This window comes from Onychomys torridus, chromosome 4 (assembly GCF_903995425.1).
Source record: "Onychomys torridus chromosome 4, mOncTor1.1, whole genome shotgun sequence".
In the NCBI taxonomy this organism is placed as follows: domain Eukaryota; kingdom Metazoa; phylum Chordata; class Mammalia; order Rodentia; family Cricetidae; genus Onychomys; species Onychomys torridus.
In genome coordinates, this window is record NC_050446.1 from 45,223,924 (window position 1) to 45,251,101 (window position 27,178).

General features: G+C 42.6%; 1 protein-coding gene across 1 annotated transcript in view; it reads right to left on the bottom strand.

Annotated features, from left to right (window-relative positions):
* Stk39 (serine/threonine kinase 39) overlaps window positions 1-27,178 on the bottom strand; it is a 275,350-nt gene that overhangs the window by 199,784 nt on the left and 48,388 nt on the right. Inside the window, exon 2 of the mRNA XM_036185119.1 lies at window positions 9,795-9,907. Coding sequence (XP_036041012.1) covers window positions 9,795-9,907 — 113 coding nt within the window. The remainder of the gene's footprint in view (window positions 1-9,794; window positions 9,908-27,178) is intronic.

Consider the following 27,178-nt stretch of genomic DNA (forward strand, 5'->3'; position numbering starts at 1 on the left):
GGAATGGAAACCAGGCCTTTCGTGTGCACATTAGGCAAGCACTCTAGCAACTGAGCTACACTGCCAACCTGACACAGGCCCCTTAAATTTGGTGGGAAATATAAAAATGTGCATAAAATTTACAGAGGATTTAGAGGGGGAAAACTCCCAGTGCCAAATGGAAAAATTAATGTGGTATTGATGAAGGGGTGTGTTGTATTGGTATATGATCTTTAGTCTACCTCTTCTAATTTTTTTCTCCTGTAAATAGTACTATACAAAAAGGAACCACAGCTACAAGAATCTGATCCTCCAAAAACTCTAAGAACTGCACCTCCCGGCATACTGATGCATTCCTGTGATCAGAGCTAATTGGGGCAGGAGGATCTCAGCTTTGAAGTCAGCCTGCCCCACACTCAGCTCCCTAGCTCTGCCTTTAACCTCCCTGAGTACCCTGGCAGGGTATTCAACTTTTTTGAGCCTCACTTTCCCTTCCTGTAAAATGAGATTAATACCACTCTCTACTTAGGAATAGTGTGAGAAAAGCAAATGGAGGTTTACCCACACCCTTGCAGGTCTAGCATGTACTATTACACTAAAAAGTAACCCATGGTACCTACTGGTCAGTGTCTCCTTTCTTTGTCTTTGGGGAATGTCTCCATATTGGTTACTCACTGCAAGGGTTAGCACCTGGCTCAGCTTTAAAGGCATAGAGTTGACCCTGAAAGCTTGTTCACCTGTTCCTGGAGAAGGTTCATGTGACAACCATGGGCCCTGATGCTTAAGGAGTTTCCTGTGATGCAGGACCAGCCATTTAGCTAAACATAGATGGGGACAATGGGAAGACAGGAGCCAGCTTAACTACTGCCACTAGATCTTTGCCATCTGTGCTTCCTAGTTATGAAATGTGTGGTTCATTTATAACCCCTTGTCATACTCTCTGAATCTTGATAAGCTGCCTCCAAGTGCTTTAGAAAAAAGTCCAATATATACACATGCAAAGAGTGGGGGACAAAAAGGAAACCAAGAATCTGAAAATAGAAGAATTAGGAAAATGTAGAGTGTATGACAGTTATAAGCCTTATCATCCAAATGGAAGTGACAGAAAAAAAATAGATCTTTAAAATGTATGTGATGTTCTCCAAGTGTTTAAATAATCCCTCAAATGATATGGGGATAACCAAGTTAATAAAAAAAATTTAAAAAAAAAAAAACACACTTCAGAAGGTGAGTCTGAAGTTGGTATTTCCACAGTAACTGATCATCAGGAAGGGTGACTTAACAACTGCTCATAACTAACCATATACCATAACCAGCAGGGTCCAAAATCAGTAAGAAGAAGGGCTGGGGATGTAGCTCAATTGGTAGAGTGCCTGCGTAGGAAGCAGGAAGCCTCTGTTCCCATCCCCAGCACCATATAAAACTGAACATGGTGGTACAAGTTCCATCTATTGACTGGACACAGGAGGATCAATTTAACACTGCTACATACAGAATTTTAGGCCAGCCTGGGCAAACATGAGACTCTATATCAAGAACAAAGTAATTAATTAATTTCAAATCAGGTAAATAATAATAAGCAAGCAATTTTTAATGTTTGCCAAAAATCAGAAGAAGATTAACAAAGCTTTTACAAGGGCAATGTATTTTCCTGGCTGTCACTTCCAATTATAAATAGTCCCATCAATCTTTTTAAATATGAAAATGATACACTATTATGAGGCAAACCCTTGCATGTTTTAGGGGAAAGGTATCAACAGAGAAAACTCAATTCAAGGAGTGAGTCAAATATCCTTCCTATCTTACAGTGTTAGAAATGGGAAAAAAAAGGGGGGGGGGCTCTTCTGTCTACCACTGTGACTGTTTTCCTGTGGTTTGGTACCTGAGTTTATGGAAGTACATTCTAACTGACAGCAAGATTACAAGTGGGAAAGCTCTAGGTAATCTGAAAACAGAAAGAAAAGAAAAAAAAATCAGAAAACTTCCATAAGCAAAGGACGAATTCTGTGCCAGCTTAAATCCGTGTTGGGAAGCTTTAAAAGTGGAGCCATCCTCACAGTGTGAAGTATCAGGGTGGTGGGAGGTCAGAAAATCCCTCAGGAGTAGAGGGGAGTATTTGCTCACTGACAGAACAGGCTGTATATCACAGGGTTGTGGAAACGCAAAACTGTTCATAGTATGTATAATATGTATAAACCTCTCTCTCTCTCTCTCTCTCTCTCTCTCTCTCTCTCTCTCACTCACACACACACACACACACACACACACACACACACACACACACAGCTCAAAGGTTATCACACCCTGGAATCAGAATAAGGCTCAGCTATCCACAACTGTCTGTGGTTGGGAATACTCAAAAACGTCGGGTGGATGAACAGAATGGGGAATTTCTTTGGTCTCTGCTTGACAAACTCCTGGGAACCAAGAAGGCGGCTGGACTGTGACAGGCTTTCCTGTGAGCACCAAATGACCAGGAATGTGAGGTGAAACCTGACTTCTGAGGAGTATCCTGTCCCATGCCTGAGTACAGGGCCCCAGTGGAGTTCTGCCAGGAAGAACCCTCCTGCCCCAAGGAGAAACCCGTCCCCAGCCTTCTGCACACTTCACAGCGCTGTGAAGTGTGCAGGCACAGCTTTATTCTCTGTGGAAAACCCAAACAAAAATAGAAAAGAGGTAGCAGGAAAGGGCAAGAGCATTTGCTTCAACCCAAACATTGTCCAGAGCTGGACAAACAACACAATGAGACATGGGGTTTGGCTTAGGGTACTCGTCCAGCACGTGTGAGACCCCAGCCTCAGTCCTCAGCATCAGAAAAAAAGAGACAGGACTAAAGATGCATTCAATCTGAAGTGCCTTCCACACTAGGAAGGTCATCTCCTCCTGTGCATATGAACACACACCTGTGAATATGAACATACACTAGGAAGGTCTGCTCCTCCTGTGCATATGAACACACACTAGGAAGGTCTGCTCCTCCTGTGCATATGAGCACACACTAGGAAGGTCTGCTCCTCCTGTGCATATGAACACACACCTGTGCATATGAACACACACTAGGTAGGTCTGCACCTCCTGTGTATAAACACACACTAGGCTGGTCTCTGCTGCTGACAAACAGAAACCTGAAGAATTCTCTTTTGCATTGTCCTTTTTTATTCACTTTTTGAAAAGAATCGGATTTAGCCATCTTGGCACATTTTTCTAACAACTGTATTTAAATACATTTAAATTTAAATTCAACTAGTATTATTTAATTAGTATCTGAGGAAACTATGACATAACTTTTAAAATGATATTCTAAAACTGAAAACTAATTTTCCAACCTAATTATACATATTTATAAGCTAATAATGGAAGTCCAAAACTGCAGAAATGAACTTGCTTTGCATATAAGTAATTATTTTCTGGTTACTTTAAAATGTACCCACATCTTCAAAACAGCCTTCCCCAAATTCCATTTTGAATCCTGCCTCCAATGGGACAGCACTTGAAAAAACACACAAACACTAAAACATATGAAAATAATTACAAAGCTGAATGACAAGAAAGCCGAAAACTTGAGATTGAGACCTAAAATGTTCAAATGGTGCTGCATGCAGGGAAGTGGCTTGCATTTTTTTTTTTTTTTTACTATGATGTAGTGTAAAAGACTATAATAAACAAGCAATCTGTCCCACAACTGAGGAAGGATGAGCTAGAGTATGGATAGACAATTTAGTATGAATAGACAATTTACTAATTACAAAATCAATACATACAAACGGATTTAAAAACTACTTCCGTAGATGTAACAGAAAAAACACACCCATAAACTGTACTGTTGAGAGGCCAACTCACAAAGCAGGAAGCTTTCTAAGGGAAACAATCTTCCTACAATAAAAAAACAAACAAGACTTGCAAAGGGATCAACTTTGCGAATACAGCACAGGCAAGGTTTGTTTTGTTTGGGGGAGGCATTGCTTGTCTGTTTTCTTTAAGCCTCAAATAAAGGGGGGACTTCTGCTCAGAGCGCCTCAGATAATGTCACTGCAATAAAGAGATGGGAAAACCTGCATCTCATCTTGGTTAGAGATTAATTATTCCTCTCAAAATGATCACTAAAGCGGGATCTTTCCAATGCTTTTGTTTCTTCAAAACACTCTAATTCAAAGCTAGTTTATGATGCTAAGGAGGGAGAGAGAAGACAAGTGGGTGGAAGGGAGAGAGGAAGCAGAGGATGCAGAGAAAGGAGAAATAATGGCCCAGCAGCAGAAAGCAATGTCTTTTTGCTGAGGAGGAAAAAAAAAGTCTTGAATAATCGATGAATCTTGACTGAGACAGAGCCAACTGCCTTTCCAAGGATGATGGAGAAAGAGAAGGGCAAAGCCAGAACTCTGACAAGTGAAGACAACTTAGAGACTGAACAACTGCCATTCCATACCTAGGGAAGAAGAGGGCACACTGCGTGCCCCAATCTAGGACTGGACAATAGACTTTCATTGGCACAGCACAATAACTACATTCAATGTAAGCACTACTTGCTAGTAATTTGTATTCTTGTTTAAGTGAGTCTTCAAAGGGTATGTTTTTAAAGAACTAAGCTTTAAGAGAACCATAATTTTTGCCATCTAGTATGATTCTCTTTGAAAGAGATGGAGGCCTGGGGTGAAAATGAGTTCTCCCTACCCCAGGTAGCAGTGCCTGGGGGTAAGTGGGAAGTAGGCACGTCTGGCTGTAGGACCTTTTTTCCTCTACCACAATTTCAGCAGCCATCACTTTGTATTGTAATTGTTTCCTTTCAAATGACTTTGTTCACATCTGTCCTCCATCACAAGCTAAAACCATTACATGATTTCATAATGTAGTCCCTCAATTATTTTTTTCCCCTTTCTGTTTTCTTCTTTTCTCTCCTGTTCCCACTGCCTTGCTCTCTTAAAGAGGCAAGTGCCTCAGATCCTGGGTGAGGGTCTCTCCTACAATGTATAGCCTAATGATTAAACTGCATATGCAATGGCATTGCTGTACACACATGGATGAGGAGATGAAGCTGAGTTGCCCATAACTCAACCAAACACAGACTAAAAACGTAGGAACTTAAGTAAAAATAAAAATAAAAAGGTAAGAGGTGGATGTGTGGTTAAAGCCTAGGGTTCAAGAAGATGCTGAGCAGCACATCTATAATCCTACCATGTAGGAAGCTGAGGCAGAAGTAAAGTATAAGGTAAATATGGGCTTCACGGTGAGATCCTGTCAAAACACAAAACAAAACAAAACAAAAGAAAAAAAACATTCAAACAAAACCAAAAATGAAACAGCCAAATTAGCAGATGAGTCAAAAATGTTCAGCAGCCTGTAGATAAAGTAAAGGGTAGCATTCTGACGGCTGGGACAGAGCAGAATTACAAGGTAAATAAAAATGAATGGTATGTTTATGGAATTTATTTTATCATCTGATGAAGGTCTGAAAAGACAGATGCCTTAAAAAAAAAAAAAAAGATGATTAATTCTCAACTTACATAATGAGTTTTAAGAAAAGTCAAAAGTGCCCTGGGATAGTGTTCCTACCCTTTGAGGCTGACCACAAACTAGGGAAGAAGCTCAAAACCCTCTCCAGTGGGAGCTCACCAGTCGGCAGGACAACGGGTCAGACTCACTTAACAAGTCTTAAGTTCCCACTGGAGAGCTGGCAATCTGTCTACCAATCTGCTCAAGTGGCTGGAAACCAATGGAGGGAAAGAAAGACAGCCACTGCTCAAAAACCCCCCTTCCCCGTCCCCTCCAAGCTTCCCCAACCCCCACCCCCCACCCCGAGAAGAGGCCAATTTACTAGTCCTCCAAGGCTTCCCATGGAACAGGGACCTCTAGCTTCTAGAGCAGCTGGTAGAGCTGAAGTGGATGAATTCCTGCTTCACAACTAAAAATAGCTTCCATCGGTGATGGAATTGGCGAGTAGACCAACCATATACCTTACCCACCACAATCATTTCATCCTGACAGGCTACAGTCAGTTACAGGTAAACTCCAAAATGACAAGAAAAATACAAAAGGATATAGAAAGCACAAGGTTAGGATACTAAAATGTCAGCCAATACTTGAATGAAACCATCCGCTGTGGAGTGCTCGCCTCTAATTATTGCTGAACTGCATAAAACAAGGTTTTGCAGGAACAACTAGCCTTGAAATTCAATATACACACATGCAACTTAACCTTCTCACAGACTAAGCACACTATAGAAATGATGCTTCAGTAAGTATCCAATAAAGAGATAACTGTATTTTTATACCTTCAACCAATTTAACTGTGGTGGTATTGTGTTCCCCAAAATATTGTGCCCCCTAACAAACTTATCTGGGGTCAAAGAACAGAACAGCCACTAGATACAGAGGCTAGAAAATGGTGGCACTCACACCTTTAATCCTAGCATTCCAAAGACAGAAATCCCTCTGGAACTCTGAGTTCAAGGACACATTGGAAACAGCCAGGCATGGTGACATACGCCTTTAATCCCAAGAAGTGAGCCTTTAACCACAGGGAGTGTTGGCAGAAAGCAGAAAGACATATAAGGCGTGAAGACCAGAAACTAGAAGCTTTTAGCTGGTTAAGTTTTCAGGTTTTTGAGCAGCACAGTTCAGCTGAGATTCACTCTAGATGAGGACTCAGAGGCTTCCAGTCTGAGGAAACAGAATCAGCTGAGGAATTGGCAAGGTGAGGTGGCTGTGGCTTGTTCTGCTTCTCTGATCTTCCAGCATTAACCCCAATAACTGGCCTCAGATTTGATTTTATTAATAAGTACCTTTAAGATTCATGCTACACTTAACCTTGAAGAATTATAGCAGAACTCATCTCAAAAGCTAAGTTTAAATCAGCAGTTATTTAGTACCAATGAGCTCATCTGACATTTATATTCTTGGAGAAGCTGGCACAGTGATTAACACTTTTAACCATTTGTCTCCTTCTTCAACAAAACCAGGAGCCAAGGCCGTGACCACAGTCAAAGGGACAGTGAGTTTGTGTGGTCAACTGTCCAAAAGTGCTGTGTGGCATTACATCCGGCTCTGCATGTAGGTTCCCCTTATCATAGAACAAGGGCCTTAAACCCCAGGAGAGAACTTAGGCTTGGGAACAGACCAGGGAGTAGGCATCAGGGGGGTGAAAAATTCCTTGAGGGAAGCAGATGTTCCAAGAATTAGTAGATAGTTGATAATTGTGACTTCTATGACATAATGCTCTCACAAGATAAAGACCCCAGTGGCCATTGTTTCTTCTAAGAACTATGGTTTCCAGTTAACACATGACACTCTCTGTGAGAGGATGCAGTGCCCCAACCTGGAGATAATACACACTCATGGAATTAAAGGATTACTAGGCTACCAGATGTCCAAACACTGCCAAAATGTGAAACCATAGGAACAATAGAAGTGCAAGCAACAGCGGTACTGGAAGTTGAAAGGACACAGTGGCTCTGTTCCACACAAAGCTCCCATGTCAATCATCTGGACTGCAAAGGCGGGCTGTGTTAATGACCTTGGGCAGGCTAGACTCCAAATCCTTAATCATTTGTGTGGGAAAAAAAAATTAGGAATCATAGTATATCCTGAAGGACCAGCGCCATTCCCCCCCCACCATCTCTAGACCAAAGCACTGAAAGAGCAAAGGTTCAAAGTTAAGTAAAGACCACAGCAATACATTTATTACCTGAGCATCCTTTAAACTGGAAATTTCATCATCATTCTGTTATATTTATTTATTACATGTATTTTATTATACTTAGAATAAATAAGTATGCATGTATTCTACACAGCTTGGGCACCACAGTGAGAGAAATGGGGTCAGAAAAATAAATTGACCACTGCTAACAGATAAACTGATGGAGCCAAGCACAAAGGAATAAAGAGCCCAGTCCTTAACTAGACAGCTAAGCTGCCTACAGCCTGTGATGGTATGCTTACTGGTCCTAGGAAATGGAAGAAAGAAAGAGAATGGAGTAAGGAAGTCTCTGTTGGTCTCCAATCTGGCCCTAACAGTGATTTTTAAAAAAAAAAAAAAAAGGAGCTACCAACAGCCCTGGGCAACTAGGAGCTTGAAAGACCCCAGCCCACAGCACCAGTGCAGCCCAGAAGCTACTTCCAGACTGGGGTGCAAGGGCACTCCGCCTGGACAAATATTCAGCTGGTAAGGTGGCTGGGGCTGTGCACAAATGTTAATGTACAGTTCACATTGGAAAACAAAAAACAAAAACAAAACAAAAAAAGTTAGGCGCCCTCATGCACAGCCACAGAATTTGAAGACTCCCAAGAGACCTTAAGGATCTTCCAGTTCAGCTCTCTCTTAAAATGACCCAAAGCTATTAGGCAATGCAACTGAAGTTAAAAACAAGTTAGTGGCTGAAGCAGGGGCCCCAACTCTCCACACAGTTTATTCAATGCTTTTTCCACTCAGGGAAGGTGACCTTTTGAGGACTGGTAAACGACAAAGGCACAATTGTGCTGGTCACTACACGGTCAGAAACAGGTAAGTCCTATACAGCAGCAATGCCCATGAAGCTATACACAGCTGAAATTTTGAGAGGGAAGAAAAACATAAATGAATGATTTTTTAAATTAGCATTTCATTGCAGAAGCCCTTGCTTTACTCTGGGCTTTGGCTGGCAGTCCTTTGCTTCAATCCCAGTGAGATCTCTGCATTGTGTAACTTATTAAAAATGGAAGGCCAAACTGATCTGGAAAAGTACAGCTTTACCCTTGAACTTAATTTATACTATAGTGTACTGTAATTAAGCCTGAAATAAAAGCTATATTCTGAGGAGAGACAAAAAGCTCTTGTTAATGGCATTCCATTCCCAGTGTAGAATAAAACAAAGGGTTTCTTTATGTGGAGCCAACTGTCATTATACTTTGTAGCTTGTATGGTGCTACTGGACTAATATTTGTGCTGGGATTAGTGTCGGGATAACCCATCAGTTAACTCCTCCACTGCAGTTTTATCCTGAAATAAATGGCCAAAAGGGAAAAAAAAATGAAACTGGCAGGCAGAAAGACAACTATATTTATGAGATTAAGCTCTAAAACCCTTCACAGTTTGCTGGGTAACTAATAAGCATTTGCTAAGCTGTTCATTTAATAATGAGTCAGTTAAGCCCAAAGCAAATGTTCCTTCAACCAACCAATGCTACTATAGTTGGAGCTACACAGACAAGCTCCAGTTATTTATTTATTTATGTATGTATGTAGGTATGTATGTATGTATGTATGTATGTATGTATGTATGTATGTATGTGAGTGCTTCGTTTCAAATGGAGATACAAGGGAACCACATAAGAGTAACAAACTTGTATCGTCAGCCAAATGCAATCTATAGTACGTTACAAAAAAAAAAAAAGAAAGAAAAACAAAACCGAAAACTTAAAGTTGTATATGATTTTGTGACTTATAAAAGCAGAAATGAACAAAAAAAAAAACCAAAAAACCAAAAACTTCTGGAGGAATTCATCACTGTGCAATGAACTCTTAGATAAGGCCCAGAAGAAGGCAGACATCTGAACTCTGGGGTCACAAATCACATGACCTCAGGTCAGAGTGTGGAATGTGCTCCTTTGTATACAAAATGTGTATAAAATGGAGTGTCACATTGAGACCTCTGGGGCTCTGCAGCCTGAATACTGCACATCAAAGCTACCTATTCATGAAGCAGAGAACAACTCAGGGTTGTGGTAGATTCCCAAGAAACACTATCCACCAATTCTATGCTCTCGTCTCACCGGGTTCCACAAGCCCAGGTCTTCCTGCTTGCCCAGGAAGAGCCAGCAGCAGGCATCCCCTCCCCTTATACTCACTAATAGCTCATCCATACTCGTCTGGCATTTTTCCAGGTTGATCCGCTTTATGGCTACACGTTCTTGCCTGGGTTTGCAGAGGGCTGCCTGAACCACAGCCGTCGCTCCACTGCCTGAAACAAAATAAAAAACATCAGCTATCAAACGGCACCAGCTAATCACCATGGATGCACCTCTTTTTTTTTTAAATGTCTGTTATTTTAAGGTTCTGACTGAAGGGATTCAACATATTACCAGTGACATCTTCGAAGAGGCCCTTCAGTCCTAAAATGATTTCCTAGAGGAGAAAGATTTCCAGGTGTCTCTGAGGACACAACTACACTTCTATCTCACGCTCGTCCTCCATGTCTGTGCAACCCAAGGCAGTTCTTCTGGACTACTTCAGGACTTTCCCCAGCTCGTGAGAGTTAACATCCTGAGCACTCCCAGGGGTTCAGCTCTTGCTCTCCAATTAGGAAAACAGCAATCTGCCCTAGGATTCTCTTGTTTAAAACGCAGTTCTTAAGGATGTCAAGCAAGATAATGCAAATGTGTCATTACAAAAGTTCTTGGCATTCATGGAAATTAGGTATTTTTAAGGTCTCTTGATCATTAGCTAATGCACTCAAACTCCTAAAAGACGGAGCCACATTGTTATCCAAGGTTTATAGGAATGGAATGTAGAGGGGTAATGATTTATGGCACAATACCAAGAGCCTCTAATCAGATTTCTATCCATCAGGGCAAAAGACCACAGAGTAAGGCATCTTAATTCCACAGATGAAACCAAAAAATGGCATCCCAAGCACATAAATTCTCTCCTACTCCTAGATGTCCAATGAAAGAACACAGCCTGAGCCCGGGACTATACAAAAGGGGACAGATGTGACTCTAACGTTCACCCAGAAGTGCTGATTTAGGAAAGGGGGTGTGTTCCCCTGGAGACTGCTGACCTAGGTAGGTAGGGACCTGGAGGATCAGCTCAGTGCTCCCACCTGGTTCTCTCCCTTTAAGGCTTCCACACACAGAAGCCCAAGCTGTGTGAACCCCATGTGCTGACCACCTCGGCAAGTAGCATTATAGCCCTAAAATTCCCATTAAAGCTTGAATGTTTTGATTATATCAGCCTCATTTTATATGTGAGAAAATGGGAACCTGGCAACATTGCCCAAGGTCACCATAGCTACTAAGTAAGTACCTGGGCTGGGATCTGAGTCAGTGTGCCAGACGCCCACATCTGTGCTGTTTGTCTACTTCCCACAAGCCAGAGCACAGCCTACCATTCCTCGCTTGCTTTGGCCTTGCCAGGAAAATATTGCTTCTTCAGTACTCAATGGCTCAACCAAAGAAAACCAACCTAGAGAAAAGGTGTCAGCAAGCCTCCCTTTGAGGAACAGGAAGAGTACTGCTGTGCCACACGGCCTTCCTCTCCCAACCTGAGGGCCCCAGGGAACCTCATCCCACCAGGTTGGCCTCACAGACCACAGACTTGGGTTAGATCCAGAATGTTCCAGCTATCAAGTCAAACACTACAAAGAGTCCTGCTGATAGCAAAATGTGTTTTCCAGTGCCCAGAACAAGAGACTGTCAGTGAAGGGAGCCACAGAGAAAGTGCTAAGTAGCTGGTTAGCAGTGGGCCTGGGACCCAGCAGAGAAATCAACAAACGTTTTAACTAGTGGCTGGCAGTGTGCCATCACTCTATTGTCGTTTCCCTATCCTCCCTTCTTCCCTTAATACTCAGTCCCGAGTATTTTCTAATCAGAGCAACTGAAGAACAGAAAGCAAGCTAGCTCTCAGAAAGGACCAAACAGGTGAATGTAACACCAGACTCTCCCATCTGCCTTGACTTACAAAGCCAGACTTCCACTAATACATTCCAAGAATGTGGTTGGTTACAAATAAGAATTCTCAAAAGCAGAAGAAGTAAGAAGTATCCAGCTCTATGACACTCTTACTGCATTAGAATTACAGCCAACTAAAGAATCATAGCTTTCATCTCTACACAGTAACTATGAAACTCTACAGCAGAAGCCCACTGTGATAGCAAGTCTACCCCCTCACAGTGAGGCAGAGGAGAAGGGATTTTTTTTTTCCTTCCTGCAATAATTGAAAACTATAGGCTTGGAACTTCAGAACAAGGCATGCCAGTTGGTGTGTGTGTGTGTGTGTGTGTGTGTGTGTGTGTGTGTGTGTGTGTGTGTGTGTCTGTTTGTTTTATTCCCAATTGCCAGCCAGGACACACTGGTCATGAATTCAGTATGGGTTCTGGAATGAAGGTTCAGAATGCAGCTTGCCAAGGAGGGGTAAAGAACAGCTTTGTGCAGCTTTGGTTCAAAGCATGTTCTACTGTGAGTCATGGTCAAAACTTGGAAGCCTGCTGTACTAGAGTAAAGAGTCCCAGGGGTAAAGGAAATCCGTGCTTTGACACGAAAGGAAGAGGTGAATTTCAACTTTTTCAAAGGGACATTTAGAAAAAATAAGGCAGTTTTGCTTTACAGATCTTTATGTACTTTGCTGAACAGATTAAAAGGAAGCCTTAAGATGTAGGCTTAGAAATCCAGGAAATAAACAAGTATTAGCAATGTGAAGTAAAATGGAAGCAAGAAATGTTCAACAGAGGCTCTGCTTAATGTTGAAATATGATTCCCTAACATTCCATGGTGCATTCCTAGTAACTATCATCCTTGGGACCGGGAAGCCTTGAACATTTCTCATTTTATTGCAGACTCCCATGCAAAGTGAATTAAAACATTCTATAGGATGATGGCCCATATGCCAGAATTAAAAAAAAAAAAAAAAATGATTTCTTCTGTCTTTTCAGGCAGTTTTAAGTCAATCTATGTCAATGTGTTTCTTTGGTAATGCCAGGCAAAGAACAGCTTCTAAGTTTTAGAGAGAAATCACAGCAGTCACAGACTGTGGCAGTTTTCTTCAGCTCATTACCAGGGTGCAGGTCTGTCTTTGGTGGGCATGTAGTCTCATTTCCTCGTTTGGACTGTTGCTTGAACTGAGGTAAGCACCAGAAAGCTGCACAGCTACCTCCACACTTGGAGTTACCAAAAGAAATACTTCCTGGATATGTAATTTAGTGTCACAACTTTGGATTTCAATAAGTTTGAAAGAAACTAACACAGACTTCAGTGTTTCTTTTATTCAAAGAAATAGAGAGAAAGAAAGGAAGGAAGGAAGGAAGGAAGGAAGGAAGGAAGGAAGGAAGGAAGGAAGGAAGGAAGGAAAGAAAAGAAAGATTCTATCAATGTTGCCAGAAATGTCTAAACAGTAAGGTCAAAGTTCTTAATTCTATGACCCATGTAACAAATTCCTCCTTGCATGCAGTGCTACTACAAAAAATGTCTCATTCCTAAACAACTTAAGAGAAAATGAGAAACATATAGTATGCTTTTCTGTTGTGAAAATTAGAAATGGAGATGCAAATTTTGTCTTTAACCACAAGCCAATGTCTTAGTGTGGGTCTCCTGTGACTTCCCCTTCTCTTCCCCATCACACAGCCCCCAGCACCTTATTCCTTCATACTTAACTTAGAAGCATTTCCCTTATATAAACCAGTGTTCACAGAGCCTCATGCAGTAACAACCCCTTGAAACACCACTCCCTGGCTACCTAACTTGAAAACAGACTTAACAGCCACAAGAAAACTTCAGGCACAAAAAGGCAACAAGAAGTCATCACTGATATTAATTCATCAGCAAATAGCTAAAGCCCTACCATGTGGCAGGCAATTCACTAGAAGATAAAAGTCCAAAGGTGACTGCTCTTGATGCAAGTGGAATAAAGCCTTCTACACCATCATTTCCTGTGAAAAATAAAGACCAGGCTAGGCAGCTACGGTGGCCTGAGCTTTTGCTACAGACTGAAAATTCATATGGTTAAAAAAAAAAAAAAAAAAAAAGCCCCAACCCACAATAAACTTACGTTCATCCGTATCATATTAGTATCATAATTGACAAGGAAGAATTCACTTTCCTCTCTTCCCACCCAGAGAAAAGGTACTGGGTCTGCATACAGGAAGATGGACTCACAGAAAACAAGTTGGCCAGCACCTTGAGCTACACGGCCCAGACTCCAGAACTATGGAAGTAAATTCCAGTCTGTGGTTCAGGCCACTTGAACTATGATCTTTTGTTACAGCAGCCCTAGAAGACTGACACAAAGCCATTCCATGTCTATTCTTAGCCACTCTCCCACTGACACCTGTGGTGAATGCCATGCTAATTACAAGTTCTGACCTAATTAAGTCAGGAACCAGAGGCAAGAATCGCCTTTGGTAAATCACTGTACTTTGCACATCTTAGGTTAGCCAGATCTTTAAAAATGGGGTTGGATGATTGTCTCCATCAATGTGCTATTGCTGTGAAGAGACGCATGACTAAGGCAACTCTTATAACTTTCAACTGGAGGCTTCCTTCCCATTCAAAGCCCACCCTAGTGACACACCTCCTCCAACAAGGCCACACCTACTCCTTCCCAAACAGTTCCACTAACTGAGACCCAAGCCTTCAAACATATGAGCCTATGAGGCCATTCTCATTCAAACTATCACAATAAAGATTCTGCTCATCAAAGATATGGATTCCCTCTGTGACTTTAGACCTAATGTCTAAATTTCAACTTCCTTAATGGACTAATAAAAACATCTATTTGCATGGCTCAACAGCATGTTGACATGTTTCACATTCCTGGAAAACAGCAACCCAGTAAATATAAGGCACTCCTGCTGGGACTCAATGGCCCCTGCAAACCATGAGGAATGCCAACATTACAAACAGGCTGTATGTGTACAGCACCTAAGGGACTCAGGCCAAAGCTCTTCTGTGTCAGAACCAGTGCTTAGTTAGCATCAGGAAGGTTCTGTTGGTTTGAAGGGAAGAAAAAGAGATCTACAGTTGGAAGCCAAAGGCTAAATACTTCTGTAGGAGATCCTAAAATGCAAAAGATCACTCAGAGAATTCGGCAGCAGTGACTGATGAATTAATATTCTATATTAAGACTTGATGTAATCAACTTTAGTATCTATCCTAAGACACAACTTTAAATCATCTCTGACCACTGATTACATAGGTTCACACCCTAAAGCTACACCATATTAACTGTCTATCCTTGGATGGATTATTTAACTTCTCCATGCCTCAGTTTCTTATATGTTAGATGGTGATAAGAGCACCCAGCTTAAAGGGAGTTTTCAGGATCTAGCAAATTAATTCATGAGAAACCCTTGGAATTGTGTCCAGTATACAATAAGGCCTAATTAAATTTTAGCTAGTGTCTGAGTTAGGGTTTCTGTTGCTGTGATAAAATACCATGACCCAAAAGCAAGTTGTGGAGGAAAGGGTTTATTTGGCTTATACTTCTACATTGCTGTTCATCACTGAAGGAAGTTGGGACAGGAACACAATCAGAACAGGATCCTGGAGGCAGGAGCTGATGCAGAAACCATGGAGGGATGCTGCTGACTGGCTTACTCCTCATGAATGTCTCAGTCTGCTTTCTTATAGAACCCAGGACCACGAGCCCATGTATGGCACTACCCACCATGGGCTGGTTTCCTCCCCCATTGATCACTAAATGAAAAAATGCCTTACAGTTGGATCTTATGAAGGCTTTGCCTCACCTGGGGCTCCTTCTTCTCTGATGACTCTAGTTTGTATCAAGTTGGTACATAAAACCAGCCAGTACAGCTAACATTGCTCTTTAAGGAAGTCTTTCCAGGTCACATGGTATCCCATCAACTTGTCATTTTAATAATGTATAATATTCCATGGCATTGATGTATCCTAATTTATTCAGCTCTTGTGCTAAAAAAAAACCATTCTCTTATAATAAGCAGTATATTTCCCTCTAATAACCAGTAACACCTAGTATATTTTATACACACACACACACACACACACATACATGCACATTTAATCCACAATGAAGTTGGTTTATGTTAAAGTCAGGATATAGTTAATTTCCCAGTAACAACTTCCCCCTAAGTTGTATGGCTGGGTCTGGGCATGTCATTCACCTCTGACATTCACAATGGCCACTGGAAAGAAGTCTATCATCACCCTCTACTTAGATGAGGAACACCAAGCCAAACTTAATAAGTGCTAGGGCCTTTCCCAGCACACAGAAGGGCTTCTTAATTATGTTCATCAGACATATACCCACTCTGCCAATGAGGACAGTCCAGAGCCATATCAGGTTTTCTTTACAGAAGTGTTGGCATGTGGTGTATTGTACACAAAACAAATGGCCTTGGCTCACACGCTTTCTTCCAGCCCTCTTTCCCCAGCTTACTCTGTTCTATTTATATCCAACCTTACAGCCCACAAAGCCAACCAGTCACATGAGGGCCAGAAACTGACCAGGGGAGATGTTGGTGAATGGATACATGTGAGATTTACAGAGGTACAGCCACTTAGCCTGGAAACCTTGTCTGGACTTGGAGAAAAGCTGTAAAGCCAGATTTGTATAAGATCTCCCAAACTGTTAAGGCTGGTGGTGCGTTTGCTGCTGCTGTTTTCAAAATACAAGCGTTGAGTCGGGCAGAAGCTTCCCTCGGGCCACACTTTTGTTTAAAAATAAGACTGGTATTTGGTTTCCCAGCAGTACCCATTCTTACCTGATCGTCCCAATTTTAAAATATCTATTAGGTCATGCACATAAAGCTGTCATCTGTCTAGATGAAAATTAATCACATAACTGACTTGATGGTGCTGGGAAATTAAATATTCACATGTAAGAGAGTGAAACTTGATCCTTATCTCTCACCCTGTACAAATACGAACTTCAGATGGATCAAAGACTGTAATGGAAGACCTGAAATGCTGAAATGATTAGAGAAAAAAGTAAACACCTCAAGGTGCAGCTGGGGCTGTCTAGAAAGAACTCTACTTGAACAGAAAACAATAGTAACCAACTAGACGTCATGAATTAGCACTTCTGCATAGCAAAGGAAACAGCCAAGTAAAGGAGCATCCTATGAAACAGGTGTCAATCTTTGCCAAACTCAGGTGTGACCGGGGATAGGTATCTAGAATACACAACACACTTAAGAAACTAAGTAACCCAAAACCAAGCAAACCTACCACCATGCCACCGGCTAATGTTGAAGTATGATTGTGATGATCCAGTTGGTAAAGTACTTGCTGCACAAGAATGTGGACCCCAATTTGGATCCCTATCACTTATGTAAGGAAAGGCAATCTCACTAGCCTAGAATTCCAGCCTAGAATTCCTAGGAAGGAAGAGACACAAGGATCCCTTGTTCCAGCTGGCTAGCAAATCTAGCTACATCAATAAACACTAGGTTTGTGAGGTACTCTGTCTCAAAAAGGAAGGTGGACAGCAACAGAGGAAGGCATCTCATGTTCTCTGGCCTTAACACACGAGCACACACAAATACAGATAAACACAAAAGATGACGGACAACTGGCCAATCAACATGTGAAAATATGTCCAACCAACCGGCACTGGCTATCAGAGACATGCAAATTACTACTACACTGAGACTCCAAACTCACCTTAGTCAGAATGGCAGTCCATGAAAAAGACAAAGAGTAAATGGTGGCAAGGCTAATGACCAATGGGAACTCTTAGAGAGCCCTGGTGGGACTGTGAACCAGTCCAGGCACTATGGAAATCAGCATGGAGGTTCCTCAAAACACTAAAAATAGATCTATCATATCATCCATCTATACCACTCCTGGGCATTTGCCCAAGTACTCTGAGTCAGCCTATCACAGAGATACTTGCACATCGGCGTTTACTAAAGCACTGTTCACAATAGCTAAACTCACCAAAAACCATCTAGCTAATAGCACAGAAAAAAAAAAGTACGCAAGAAAGCAGGAACTTGGGACATGAAACCAAACTGGACATAATGTAAATCCTCCCATCTGAGAATTCACGGTAAGTCGTAAAATAACAAAATCATATTCTTTGCAACAAAATAGATGGAAATGAAGACTCTGAGATTAAGGGAACTAAGTCAATCTCAGACAAACAGGGCATATTATTTATGATTTATGGATCCTGCATGTTATATAGTCACATAAGAATCGTATGTAAATGACATGAAAGTAAAATCATATAGTTCATGTATGAACTACATGCCATGCCATGTCACATCTGCAGAATCACATCTCTGTATGACATGGAAGTAGAAGCATGTCTGACTAGGAAAATGAAGAGGACTAGTGAATGGGGAGGGTCGGGAGACAGGATGTGAGGTGTCTGAGAGGGAACACGCTCAACATATATTCTACACGTACAGGAAAAGACCCACATAAACCCCGGAACTATGTACAAATAATACGCGCCAGTACAAATTATCACACTGCAAACGGTTCAACATCACAGGGTCATGTTTCAGGGAACTGGCCCAAACTGATCAGACGTTGCCCTCTACTCAGCCTGCTGTTTCCCCATAGAGAACAAACCTCACAGAGCTATGCCTCTGCCACCTGCCTCATTCCCTGCGAACAGGAATACACGGTGACATCTAAAGTCACTCATAAAGAAGGGTAATGGGGAGAGAGGCATCCCATGTCAGCTGCTATATGCATTAGTGTACAGAAGAGACTGTACGGGCGCTCTGTCTACACGAATGGACGATACAGAGTCTGACACAGCAAAGCCACACTTTCCAACAGAGCCACTGACATGGTGACCTTGTATGTGTCACAGCTAAGCTATATGCCCTTCTGCCTTTGCCAAACTAGTGAAAAGGGTTAAGGTGGGGGGTGGGGAGAGAGAGATTGAGACAGGCAGACAGGCAGACAGACAGACAGAGACACAGGGACCGCAAAAGCATCCTTATGTTTCACCTCTGACCTTCCTGAGCAAGCCAGCCTGGCAAAGCATTTAGAGGTCACAGTCCTCAACAAGCAAGGTGGCTCCTGTATGGAACTCATCAGAAAACCACCTAATTAAAGCCGCAGAAAAACAAAAAGTAGCCCCAGGTTCTGATCTGAAGTGAGATAGCAGGAAACTGGGGTATGGAATCAAGCTAGAAAGAATGTAACCACGCTTACCTTTGGTTTCAAACTACACTAACCCAACAAGTGAAGAGCAGGCAGGGAAAACTATGCTCAAATCTCCTGCAGGAGGTACACGGACTGGGAAGTCTTGTCATAAAGAAAACCGGGTAACAGTTTAACAGTGATCAATAATGAACATTATTTTTAGGGACATCTAGGTAAATAATAAGCATGAGTTAAGCATTCAGAATGCTAAATATGTGTTACAATGCTGCTAAACTGCACCCAACTCAGTGTGATTAGTAGCAGGTTCTTTTGTTTTTCTTAAATAATATATGGAAGACACCACATTTGCGTGCGCGCGCGCGCACACACACACACACACACACACACACACACACACACCCTCTGTGAATATGATTACTTGCCAATTAAAAATGCGCTGAACACTCAGTGGTGGTGTATGCCATAGCATGTGTGAGGGAGGCTTCAGTATACCAGCACCAGAACACAGAAACAGTCTGGAGCACTCCAGTACGTCTAGCCCCTCAAAGATAAAACTGTTTTCTAGAACTTTACTTCCCATGTTGAGACTGCTTCTTGCAGTAAACACACAAGCTCTTCACTAGCAAACAGCGCCTGGTTTTGGCATGAAGGACAAGGGGAAACAATCTACTCCAGGGACAGATGACGACGAAGCACTTGAGCTGACAGCTTCTGGAAGAACCTCAGGCAGATCCTCGGGGCTCCCAGAGATGCCCCATACCCTTCATCCTGGCACTTACATGCTTGTGGTCCTTCAGCCACTGCTTAGAACATGGAAGGCTCTGGTAAGTATCCTCCCTCCACTGGGGAGGCCATGGGTGGACAAGGGAAGGAGAAGTGTGATCCATTCTGGGTACACACGAAGAGGAGGTGCCACCAAGAGGAAGAGCTCCTGGGTCCCCATGCCAGCTCCACCTCTGCACTGCTCCTCGCGCAAACCAGTAGCTGTCAGGATGCAGCAGGGAACTCTGAGCACCAGGTCTTGGAAGCCACCTGCCCCAAAGCACTTCTCACTTGCAGAAATTCCGTTCAGTTCTGGAGTCAGGAGTCATGGCACAGCTTACTGAGGAGCCAGGTGCTGTCAGAATAGGCTGGGAACCTCCCACTTTAAGAACAGATCCAAAGCCGGGCAGTGGTGGCACACACCTTTAAACCCAGCACTTGGGAGGCAGTGGCAGGAGGATCTCTGTGAGTTCGAGGCCAGCCTGGGCTACAGAGTGAGTTCCAGGACAGCCCCCAAAGCTACACAGAGAAACCCTGTCTCGAAAAACCAAAAAAAATTAAAAATAAAATGAAAAAAGAACAGATCCAGTATGCAGGGGGGGAGGGGGAGGACCACACAAAATGCTTTACATTAGTATAAACAAGAGTCACAAGAGCCTTCTGTGGAAAACGTCTAACAGGGGAACCCGGTGCCAGGGAGAGGGCCACAACAACCCTCCATCCCTATCTCAGGATATACTTGATCAGGTCCTGAACCATAGGATGCGCACATTCCACAGAAAAACATTCTACAGAGAAAAGTCTGATTTTTACACTCAGCCAAGGGTCATATTAAAGTCCTCACCCACCTCCCGCAGGACTGAACACTTTCCTGTTCTGCTCTGAGGGGGCAGTAGCTCCTCCCAGCAAAACCCACTTGTTCTACTGATTAAATCAGCCAAATGGAAGCCAACATTCCACAAAGGAATGTCCATTACCATTCGCACAGATAAACAGATACACCCACTGGCAAAAGCCAAAAGGCACAAGTGTCCTACTTTGAACATGCACAGCATGGCAGTGGCCTCTAGTTCATCATACTGCTCCAACCCTAAGCCATCTGAAATGGGAAGGGTGTGAATACAGAGAGTTCCTACTTCCAGGAACACTGGCTTTGTATTAAAAGGAATAAACCATCACTCTGGACACAGTGCTGGGAATGCAGGGTCTCAAAAGCAGATGATGGATAATGGGGTGTGGGTATCTTTTCTCCCAGCTGATTACATTAGAACCTATAGGCTAAGCATGGATTTCACTGTCAGCCTCTAAGGACAACTCAACTTTGGAGGCCCTCTTTTAAAGGTCATTGGCGTGCCCATAACCTTCATCCAAGTGTCTAAGATCGTCATAGTAAGAGCGACACAGTCTATACACTGTTGAACGAGTATGTGTCAGACCCAGATTTTTACATTACCCTTGAATGTATGACAGCAGTTAGTACAGAGAGCCTTTCGGAGAGGAAGGTGGCTACTGTCTTTTGCTTTTATAATGGAGGAATCAGGTCCAGCCACAGCAGTAACTTGCCCAAGGCAACACTGCTTCAAAGCAGCCTGACTGCAGACAGCCTGAGTCCTAACCAAGGAATGGACAGGACGCTGAGAGGAAAGGGCAGACAGCACTACATCTGGAGAATGTGCCCATTTAACACCTCTACAGAATCACTTCCGATCACGCTGAGGCCCGGTTCCTGTTTGTTTCCTTTTAATGGTCCCTCTGTGAATCCCATGGCTGGTGGATGGCTCTGAATACAAGCATTACCACCACACAGTAACTGCTACGCAGGAAACTTTCTTTGTGGAGAAAAGATTCACTGTTTAAGATAAAATGTATCCAATGCTCAGGGAACTTAACATCCCTAGCTACTATATTCATGAAGCCACAAGTAACAGTTTCCCCAGCTCAAGGACAGAGCTGGGAGTATTTTTAGTTGTTTTTTTTTGGTTTTTGTTAAGAGAAGTCCATTTGTTCTAACACTGCCTTCCTTACCTCAGCATCAGAGTTCAGTCTTCAGGACCGAACTACTGCTTATCTAGTCTCTCTTGCCAGGCTGAGTTTCACCCCAAAGTTCCAACCAAGAGCAGGAAAGCAGGTAACTAGTCTGAGATGACTGCTAAGCACAGCTATAAGGGATGAAGGTACGAATTACACTGTACAGGACAATAATGTCTTGACAAACCTGGAGAGCTGAGAGCACATGCTGAGCAGGAATAAAGAGGAGAAACGCTCAGAGGAAGAGCCCAGAACAACAGATATGCCCTGGGTAAAGCACAGCATGCTGGAAATCCCTGTGTCCACTAGTTTCAACTGTGGGTTTCTTCCTAATGGAAGCCAGCCAGCTTCAGGTCTCACAATCTCCTCTATGGGAGCTTGGCAAGGGATCAGAAAGAAGGTGGCTTCTTCCTACAGCCTTGCATCAGGGTCCAAAGTGTGAAGAGTCTACACAAAGGGAGATGGTTATAGGAGTCACCTGGATGTCTTTCTGTGCAGGTGTGCAGGAGTTGACCTGGGGGATCTCTTGGGTCTGCGATATACTTCCTGTATCGTGCTAAGCAACAGGATACTGTTGGTCCATGGACCACCAGTTTTATATAAACACAAAGCTTCTAGGCACTCACCTCCTTCAAGGAAGCAAAGGACCTAGCGACCACTAACCAACTTCCTGGCTTCTGTGGCAAAGCAAGATGGAAAGGTTCTCCTGCTTTTAAGAATGCAGAAGGAAAAAAATCCACTATGAGGAGCCATATTTAAGGATTTTGTGTATTTAGCTTTATACAGCTGACAATTTAACATCCACTCCAAACTATCCTATATATATTCAGTACTTGATTTTCAGTTGCACTTGAGAAACTAGCTATAGACAAAAGAACAAGTCTATTTCCTGTCTCAGTAGACCAAGGGTAATAAAAACTTTAAAATTATTTCCAGCAATTAAGTTGGGCTTCTGTGACAGTGTGGATAAAAAATGTGCCTCATAGTCTTGGGCACTGGAACACTTGGTGTCCCATGGATAATGCTGCTTGGGAGACTTAGGAGGTGTGGCCTAGCTAGAGGAAGATGGTCATAGAGGGTAGGCCTGTGGTTTCAAAGACATGCACTATTCCCACTGTGCTTCCTTTGCTGCGTGCTTGTGGTCCAAGATGTGAACACTCAGCATCCTGCTTTGTTCTCCTTGCTGCCATTCACGCTTCCCATCCATGATGGCTCCCATCCTTCTGGGAACGATGAACCTAGGCAAGCCTCCCTTCTCTAAGTTGCTATAGAAAACTACCTGTTCTCTGGAAATTTATTTTATTAATCTAGAAAGCATGGAACTTTAAATAGGATGAGTAGCTAAGGCTACACAGAAAATATGGTAGAACAGCCAGATCAGTATATTTGCCTTTGTTCGGTATATATTAAGCCCTCTGTAACAAATATTAAATAAATTTCATAATAGCAACACTGTCTAAATTCAACATATGCAAATTACCCTGTATTATAAGGAAATGTCATTGCAAATATATTTTATTCAAACTACTTTGTGGATATGTGTGGATGTATGCATGTACATGTGTGTTTGTGTATGTGTGGTTGTGGGTGCACCTGTCTATATGTGCATGTGAATCCAGAGAACAGCCTTGTTTTAAAGGACAGTGTCTGTAAATGAAACTGGGGCTCACTAACTGGCTGGACAGAGAGCCCTTGGTTCTTCCTCTCCCTGCCTCCCAGCACTGGGATTGTGGCTTTTTTTTTAAAAAGTTTTATTTATTTAAGTTTATGAATATGAATGTTTGCCCGTATGTATGTATGTGCACCTTGGTGTCTGGTACCATGGAGGCCAGAGGAGATCATCAGCACCAGTATTACAGATGTTTATGGGTCACCATGTAGGTGCTGGGAACCAAACTCAGGTCTCTGCAACAGCAGCTAGCCTTCTTCACTACTGAGCCATCTCTCCAGCACCCACACTCCGCCTCTTATGTGGGTGCTGGGGATCTGAACTCACATCCTCATCACCAGATGGCAAGTACTTTACAGACTGGACTATATCCTCAGCCCTCCTATGCTGAAACTACACTCTCAGAGTGTACATCCAGGCACACCTCTACACTAGAAGCAGTCCGCTGTGTCCCCCAAGAGATGTTAGGATAACACGTGTTTCAGTGACCAGATTTACTACTATTTTTAGTGGCTATGTTGATTAGATTGATAAGTACTTGTTAAATCGACTTTTTTAAAATAGGTAAACCTCTGTGCTTCCTTTGCGTTTCATTCCTTCTACTTGGAAAGAAGTATTTAGCTTTTTAAAGATTTTTGCCCTCACTGTCGGCCAGGTTTTCAGTTAACTAATGTTTCTGCCATGAATTTCTGATGCTTTCAAGACTGTTAACTACTCTGTGATTGACCTTGCTACCAAGATAATCCCAAAAGCCTTTTGAGCAAGCTCTTTGTTCTGGATTCTGAACTATGGACTACTAACACAGCGTATGGACTGAAATCCTAGAAAAACCCAAGATAGAGACTGAGCATCCTAATGTTATAATTAGTTTGTTATGTGGCAAAGCCATTGCTTCCGTGCATCTAGTCCCAGGGAAGACATGAGGGGTCGATATAAATGGATGAACAACTCTGATAAATCCTCCCTCATTAAAAGAGGCAGGAGCAGACACGTGATAGAAAGCAAGGTGCCTACTGACTATATAATAGTCACTATGTTACTTGAACCATACACGGAATAACTGTATCTTGGAGTTGGAAATAATTTTAATTTATATCTCACACAAAAGCAACAGAGAATATGTGCTCATTTATTTAGTCAATAAATTTTATGGGGTGTCCAGTATGTACCATGCATTAGCTGAGCTGCTGGGAAGGAAGCACAGAACAAATTTTCTGCCCTCTCAGAGTTTACATTTCAATGTGGGAGGCGATAAGGATTTCAAAAACTCACGAACAAGATTAATTTTAGACTGCAGTACGTGTGATGACAGACACTGACTGCAGTTAACATTGAAACTACTTACAATACTCAGTCAAGCTGTCTTGAGCGGGTGACCTGGGGTGAAAAACAATCACCCCACCAAAACCTACCGGCAGAGTATCCCAAAAGGAGAGCACAGCATGAGCATCCTAATGCCTTTGTCCGCAGCAAACAAGAGTTTGGAAAATTCGGAGGCCAGGTGGGGAGGCAGGGCCCCTTTACACACAGTGTCACATAAACAAGGAAGAATGCTTTGGAACATTATTAAAAGGGTTTATATTATATTGGTTTATATTGTACAACGACAGTCACTCTGGGATCCTGTGTGGAGGTAAAGTTGTACACGACACAGTCAGATGGAGCATGGTGAATTAAGGAGTTGCACAGATGTGCAAGCCGAGGGTGGTGATGGTATGAGGAGAGGCAGCCTGGCGGAAGAAAGTGGTTGGGCTGGGGATGTACCTGGACCTAGAGTCACAGCACTTGCTGATGGTGGACTGGAAGATGATTGCAGGAAGAAAGCATTCAGGATTAAAACAAAATACATAATCACTGTTTCTACTGGCTTCCACTGTATTTTAGATATACAAATATCCATTATTCTTTCCATCCTTTCCCACACTCCACCAATGCTGGCCCATTCAACAAAATATGGCTAGTCTGCTCCAGATGACAATTTGAAAGGACTGGCTACCACATATTGTTTGACCCATCTCCAATATCATAGTCAAAAAATAAATAAATAAATAAATAAATAAATAAATAAATAAATAAAATAAAGTCCTGCAAGTTGCAGGAAGGAGTCTTTCTGGAAACCAGGCTGCCACTCCCTCCCAAGTACTCAGTAAGAAGAAGAGGGGAGCAGAGAAGGGGGCGTTTCCACACAGTGAAGAGTTACTTCAGCGAGAACTCCTCCATCCTTCTAACGGGTGGGCGTTCAGACAGGTGCACTGCCTTCCTCTAAAGAAACGTTCAGAAAACCAAAAGATGGAATTTAAATACTCCATTTGTATAGGTATTTTTCTATCGAATGCTTTGTGAGGCCTTTAGGAAATATCTAGTAAATGGAAGCTCTTTCTTCCCTTCCTTTACTGAAAAGAAACCATATTAAGCAATGACAGTTATTACATTAAAAAAAAAAAATCTCATTTACCAAAACATATCATGGTGGCATATTTAGTGCCTATACTCATTTACTCACGCACGCACATACTCTTACACAGACTAGGCTCACACATATATTCACAATTCTGAGTCTGTATTCTGCTGTTGTCATTAGGTCATACTTTCCACATTTGTAATGTGTGTCTACAATTACGTACGCTGTGGTGCAGCATTCCAACATGTTATCAAGCCATAAACTATTGCCGTTAGTCCTTGGAGTATCCTTTATCTCACCGTGACATAATGCTGCAAAGGGCACAACCCACCCTGGATGCAAATAAGTTCTCAAACAATGCCGAGTGTACAAGCTTCAAGGCGTTTGCACAGTTGCCTCCTTTGGTGATTCACCAAGTCACTTGTAAAACCATTTATCTGTCAATGATTTGCCAACCCAAGTGAGTACAGAGAAGGCAGTCAATTTCGTTTAGAGATTATTCACCAGAGAGCCTGCTATAACTCACAAAGCACAGCAGGAAGCCAGGTGAACACACACCAGAAACATGCACGTCTTTCTTTTTTTTTTTTACTGGGAGGACAGAACATGAACAGAGAAGGAATCTCTGTTCTCTAACTCTGTCGCTCCATCAAAGCCTATAATCACTCGATGGCTAGTGAGATGTCAGCAAGCGTCTACAGGCCTGAATTAGCTCGTGATATGCAAACAGGTAGCTTATAAACTCAGTACTGTATATAAAACACACAAATAAATGTCACCGGTGGAGAGACGACCTTCAAGGTCACCTAGCTCCTCGAGGCACACCTGCAAATCACATGCTCAATTAGTCCCTAGTTTCCCAGGGAGCCTCCAGATTCTTCCCGGTGACACTGGATTCCAGGGGATACTGGAGGCGGCAGAGACCTCTCACTTCAGGAAACTGCTGCATCTCTGGATGTCTTGATAACTTGAGGGGTTCTACCATTCGGGGCATGTGAAATGAACACCTTTGGCGTCTCTCTCAGCTTTGAAAGGAGGCCTGCAGCAGGCAGCCTGGGAAGTCATCTCTCCCTGGCTTTTCCCCTCTGCTCCCTTGAAACTGAGAGTCCAGCTGTTTCTGGAGAGCATCTGGAGGGGAAGCATTGGTGATCAGCAGGTCAGCTGCTGCCTCGGTGGGGACCTGGATGCCATCCCGGAAAAATGAGCCGTGTTCGGGTGCTTGGCAAACTGTATCTTATTTCAAAGCCACTAGAGGAACAGTGCCATGCTAGGGAGCTCTGTGATGACACCCAGTGCAACGTGAAATGGAAACCCTGTGTTTTAATTTTAAGATGATTCAGATTTTCCCATCTTCTGACAAGACTGACATGGAACAAAGAACTCAAAGGACATTCAAAACCTTCAGAGAGCTAGAATCCTGCCATTTCAAACACTGCTAGAAATAACTAAACCGTCTGCAGAGCCTTGGGCAGGTCTAGGCTGTAAGGGTATTTGAATGTCATATTAAATTCCATGATAGTATCTGACCTGGGTTATATTTCCAACCATCTTCAG